General features: G+C 36.4%; 1 protein-coding gene across 1 annotated transcript; it reads left to right on the forward strand.

Moving 5' to 3' along the window:
* Positions 1–707: 707 nt before the first annotated feature.
* LOC100917550 (olfactory receptor 1G1-like) lies at positions 708–1,626 on the forward strand. The gene is given in 2 exon segments (XM_012553690.1): positions 708–1,138; positions 1,140–1,626. Coding segments are annotated over 2 exon segments (918 nt in total).
* Positions 1,627–5,973: the final 4,347 nt, after the last annotated feature.

Consider the following 5,973-nt stretch of genomic DNA (forward strand, 5'->3'; position numbering starts at 1 on the left):
CACTTTTCAACAGAGGTCAATGTTCATTGAGAGAAGAAGGTTCTTTTCTTGAGAGTAACTTACGCCTATGAAATCACAGATCAAGATGAAAATAAAAACACTGCTACACTGTGGAAACAAAAAAAAAGAACTAGAATTAAAATCAATGAATTGTGAACCAAGTTTTGGTTCAGACAGAAGCTAGTTCTATGATGGAAACATTATTTTTATTTTGAATTCTCTATTTCTTCATCAAAAGAGAAAGCTACTAATTGCATGTCAGTTCTCTGAAGAAAGCACATTATAAATTGTAAAGCACTACACAGATTTTTAGCTCGGTCTTTGAGCCCATAGGTATAGAATCCGCAGTGAAGAAACCCTCACTGCTAATACAAAACAGTGACTACTCTGAAACTTATAGTTTAAGATAGTTGCCCAGGGAACACAGACTTGACCAAGGTCACATGGTCAATAACAATCAAAGGTAGGATTTGAACCCAAGTCATCCTGATTCTGTGGCCAGCTTTCTATTCATGATAATACATTGCTTCTATATGGGGAGGAATTATAGACACTGCTATTATTAGAATTAACCTTATTCAGGGAATTTTTCATTTGTTCAAAACTAGGTCACACCAAGTTCACATAGTGGTACCATGTCCATTTCTACAGTGATCACTTCAGATCTATTTTAGCCAGACTCTCTTCCAATAAGTCTTTTTCAGGAAATGCAAAGTGGAAATACAACTGGCATCTCTGAATTCTTCCTCCTGGGACTCTCTGAACAGCCAGATCATCAGCTGATTCTCTTTGGTCTATTCCTGGCCATGTATCTAGTTACCCTATTGGGGAACCTGCTCATCATACTGGCCATTGTGTTCAACTCCCATCTCTACTCTCCTATGTATTTCTTCCTGGCCAATCTTTCTTTTGTTGATACATGTTTTGCCTCCACTACAGTCCCCAAGATGCTCATGAACATCTGGACCCAGCATCAGAACATCTCCTATGCTGGGTGCCTCACTCAGATGTATTTCTTCATGACCTTTGCTCTTTTGGATGATTTCTTCCTTGCTGCTATGGCTTATGATCGCTATGTGGCCATTTGCCTCCCTCTTCACTACACCACAGTCATGAGTTCTACACACTGTGTCCTGCTCCCACCTCATTGCCCTCTCTCTCACTTTCTTCATGGCTCAGTTCTCCTTTTGTGAATCCCACGTGATCCCCCACTTCTTCTGTGACCTCCTACCTCTTCTCAAGCTGTCCTGTTCAGACACTAGCATCTTTCAAGTGGTGATGTTCATTGATGCCAGCTTAGCTGGTTTTATCCCATTCACTTGCATTTTGATCTCCTATATCCACATTATTTTCACTATCTTCAGGATCCCTTCTGCTGATGGAAAGCATAAAGTCTTCTCCGCCTGTGGTTCCCATCTCTCAGTGGTCATTCTCTTCTATGGGACTCTCATTCTAGTTTATTTACAGCCCTCGTCTTCCTACTCAGCAGACACAAGTATTATCATATCTGTGATGTACACAGTTGTGACACCCATGCTCAATCCTTTCATCTATAGTCTGAGGAATAAAGACATAAAGAGAGCCCTAAGGAAGCTGCTCAGCAAGGGAATGATTCTCTCTAGGTGATATGCCATTGTCCTTAGCAAAAACTTAGGAGCCATTACACCATTCACTCCCTGCTCCTTCATTTCCTTATCATCCAGGATAGTAAATGCAACTGTTAGTTTGACCTTCCTATGCCCCATTCTTGTGAGATATGTTTCAGATGCCCATTTTTTTGATGAACAAAGCATCAAATTACTCACTCACAAGACAACAAAAAATAGAACCAAACCTCAGAGTGACAACATTTCAGGAAATGTTCTTTTCTCTAGGATGAATTGCTTTCTTTTCTGAATCAGTGATAATCAAATCCGAGGGTAAGTGGGGTTCCATACATGCTAAAAGGGCAAAACTTGGCCACATTTCTAGTACTGTGATGATAGACTGATTGACACTGAATTGATCCCTCAAGGGAAGTTTGAGAACACACTAAAACATGGAATTGATTTAGTACATAACAGAATTGTCTGTGAGAGCAAGAAACCATTCAAAAGAGACAAGTGAATGTTGTGACATATAGGTGATAAATAGCAGATAATATACAAAATCATCATGAATCAGGCTTAGGATATGGAGTACGAAATCTTCAAAGTTTGTTCCTTGACAGAAAATTTTTTTTGGTTTGCTTTTTAATAGTGAAGGGGAGACTGCACGCTTAGGTCTTTGATACCCAAAACAACATTGTGAAAAGGAGGATGAGAGGGTGAGCTAGAGGTACCCAAACATTTTTCCCCAACTTAACTGTTAACTTAACTGGGCTAATTTGATTTAGGCTAGACCACTATCTGAATGAAACAGAAAAATGGAATTAGCATAAAGCAAAATTCCACTACAATTATCTATTCCATGGTTCAAGAGTCAGAGCATTTCTATGGAAAGGCTTCTCTATCCTTGAACAATTTCCTTTGCTTCCATTGAGGACTGGCCATAACCAAGATAAAAATACCCTGAGTCTTAAAAACATGATTGGTGAACTGAATTTATGTATGTAGCTAGACTAATGAGAAGGACTACTTATCTTAAGTTTTGTATCATGCACTTTTTTGGCAGTCTGCTGAGACCTATGGACACCTTCTTACAATAATATCTTTAAATACCCTAAAATTCAAATGAATAAAGTAAATCAAGGAAATTCATTACAGTTATCAAAGTATTTCTTAATTTAAAAAAAATTCACAGAGCTTCTTGGTAGATAAAGCAGGCATATACTTAAAAGATAAACCTTCAAAGGAACTAAAGGCAGTTTAACATAGGTAAAGGTAAAGTAAAACATTTCAGAAAGGGACTGAACTAGATCACTTATCCACAACAAATCTCCCCTCATCTGTAGAACTATGACTGACAAAGGATCTTGTTTCTTATATCCTAAAAATTTGTAAGGTAGAATCATCCTTCTCCTTGACTGTCAATAAGAAGCACCATGCTGTAGTAGGAGGAAGAGCTTTGGCTATAGAGTCCTGAGTTCAAATTTCACTTCAGATTCTGTATAACTTAAGAAAGGTTCGACATTCCTGTGCCTCGATTTGCTCATCTTAAATATAAAGGGATTGGATTAATTGGCCTCTAAGGTCACTTCCAGATCTAGATCTGTGACTTTAGCTTCTTCTAGATCCATTAATGTTATTTCCCTCTATCTGGATCATAGAGGGTCAAGAAGTCCCTGCACTGATATGTAGTAGTTAATTAGCTATGATCAGACAGTTGTAAAAAGAATTAATTCTTCAAGGAGGGGCTGGAAGAGATCATCTGAAATCTTTTCATCTCTAATGTCATAGCACCTCCTTAACCCTGGTGAATTATGTTACTTTTCTCTAATTATATTGGTAGAGTTTTGTAAATGGAATCTTTTTTGTATTTTGAATATGGTCAGAAATTAATTCAATTTAATTTCTAGGATGGGCTTACCTTCATAAACTGGGCCCTTGACTCCTTGTTTACCTGTATGCTTCTCTGGGATTATATAACTCAAACTCCTTCCCCAATAAGTCAAGGGTTCTACTAGGCCATTGCAAGGCCACAACAGAGAGAATAAGTCATTTCCTAAATCCCTTAAAATAAATGTTTCTGGGAAATAACTCAAAAAAGTAGCATAGAAGAGGCATGTTTGGGAGTGGAGAGACACAGGAAATGTAGTTCTAGCAAAACAATTTAAAAGCCCTCAGCTATTACTAAGACTAAAGGATGAATATGAATGAATAATATCAACCTCCCAACTGCAGCCCAGACCTGGCACCTCCCTCATGATATTGTCCAGAGTTACTGTTGCATTGGAGGAATATTTTGCTGATGAGATCAACCTGTCTCCAGTAAACATTAAGTCCCCACTATGTGCAAGGTCCTGTGTTCCATTTTAAAGGTACAAAAATATAGGATGAGATATGGAATCAGGAAGAAATGAATTCAGCCTAGCCTCAGACAGTTAATATCTGTGTGATTCTCAGCAAGTCACTTAACCTCTGTCTACTTCAGTTTCCTCATATGTAAAATTGAAATAATAATAATAGCATCTTACAACATTCCCAGGGATATTGTAAGAAATGAGATAATGTTTGTAAAATCCTTCACAAAACTTAAAGCAATATATAAATGTTAACTCTCATTATTAATAAATATTAATCTCTGATTTTATAATGCATTTTATAGTTTCAAAAATACTTCCTTCACAGAAATACTTTGAGAGAGCAATGGCAAGTTTCATTATTCCCATTTTAAAGATGACTAATTTGGTAAGTCAATAAGCAATTGCTTAGTGTTAATATATAATAAACACTATAAAGAAGAATTGTCTTGCTCAAGGTCAAACACTAGTGAGTTTAGACTAAACTTCACATCTTCTGAGTCTAAAAAAAGTCCTCTTCCCAATACAATAGGTGGTATTAAGATACAGTCTCTATTTTCAGGGAGCTTATGGTCCAACATTATATCTATATATCTATAGAAATAGAAATAATACAAAATAGAATATAATCTGGGAAAAAGGAAGATTGAGATAAAAGCTATGAGAAATTTGAGATAAGATATTTTTACAGAAAGCAAGGCAAGACGGCGATTGAAAAGGTTTAATGAAAGAGATGACATCAGAATTGGACAACAGAATTGAAGGAATGAATTTAAATGGGAAGAAATTGGAGGAAGCAGCACACATTAGGCAAAAGTTTTGGCTCCAGTTCTAAAATAATAGGATCTTATGAGCCCAAAAATTCAGAGACAGGAAAGAGTAGGATGAGAATAGCCCCATTTGATTCCAACATAGAGCATATAAAGGGGAGTAGTGTAAGATCAGTTAATAATGATAGTATTTGTAAAATGCTTTATGGTTTGCTAAGCATTTTATTATGGTATTTTATTTGATTCTCACAAAGACTGAGGTAAGTGCTATCATTATTCTCATTTTACAAAGAAGGAAACTAAGATTGAGAGAGTCTCTACCACTCTCTCAAGGTCACATGCACAGTGATAAATGCCTGATACAAAATTTGAACTCGGGTCTTCCTGACTCCAACTCTACCTCTCTATTCTCTTGGTCACTTCGTAGACTAAAAGGATAGATTGCTCACAAGTTCAAGAGAACTTTAAATACTAGGACCAAAATTATTTAAATCTTTCATTTAAAGGAGAACAAGAAGAGGTCTTTGAGTAAAAAAGTAGCATAGTTTTGACAGTATAAGAACATAATTTGGGCAACTGTGTGAAAAATTCATCAGACAGAAAAGGTGTGTCAGGAAGATACAATATGGAAACAATTCCTTCTATCTACCTCTTGACAGTCATTGGAGATGTGTTAGGGTGAAAGCAAACTTTTTGTACCACCCCCCCAAAAAAAAGACAAAATTAACAAAGGTGACAAACATTTTAACTTTGGATTACAACATAATACTTTTCCTTTAGCCTATTTTCTCCTGTACAGATCGAGGTTTTTATTCTATACACCAGATCACATTTTTCTCTTATCCCCACATTTCTTTTAAGGGGTTAACAGTCAAACAATCAATCAAAAATGTATTAAGTACCAACTATGTGTCAAGGATACAAACTGAAGAATACAAAAAGAAGCAAAAGATAGTGTCTACTATCAAGGGACTTACAGCTTGATGGAGAAGACAACTGGCAAACAAATATATAGAAGCAAGTTATATACAGGATAAATGAGGAATATTTTAAAAAGTGAAAGCACTGGAATTAAAAGGATTGGAAAAGGCTTCCCATAGAAAATGGGATTTTAGTTGGCATTTAAAGGAAGCCAAGGGAAGTCAATAGTAAGAGCAGAGGAGAGAGTATTCCAGGTATAAGGAAGAGCCAGATAAAAAGGTCCAGAGGCAGTAATAGAATTTTGTTCATGGAATATCCAAGAAGGCAGTATCACTGGATCAA

This window comes from Sarcophilus harrisii, chromosome 2 (assembly GCF_902635505.1).
Source record: "Sarcophilus harrisii chromosome 2, mSarHar1.11, whole genome shotgun sequence".
In the NCBI taxonomy this organism is placed as follows: domain Eukaryota; kingdom Metazoa; phylum Chordata; class Mammalia; order Dasyuromorphia; family Dasyuridae; genus Sarcophilus; species Sarcophilus harrisii.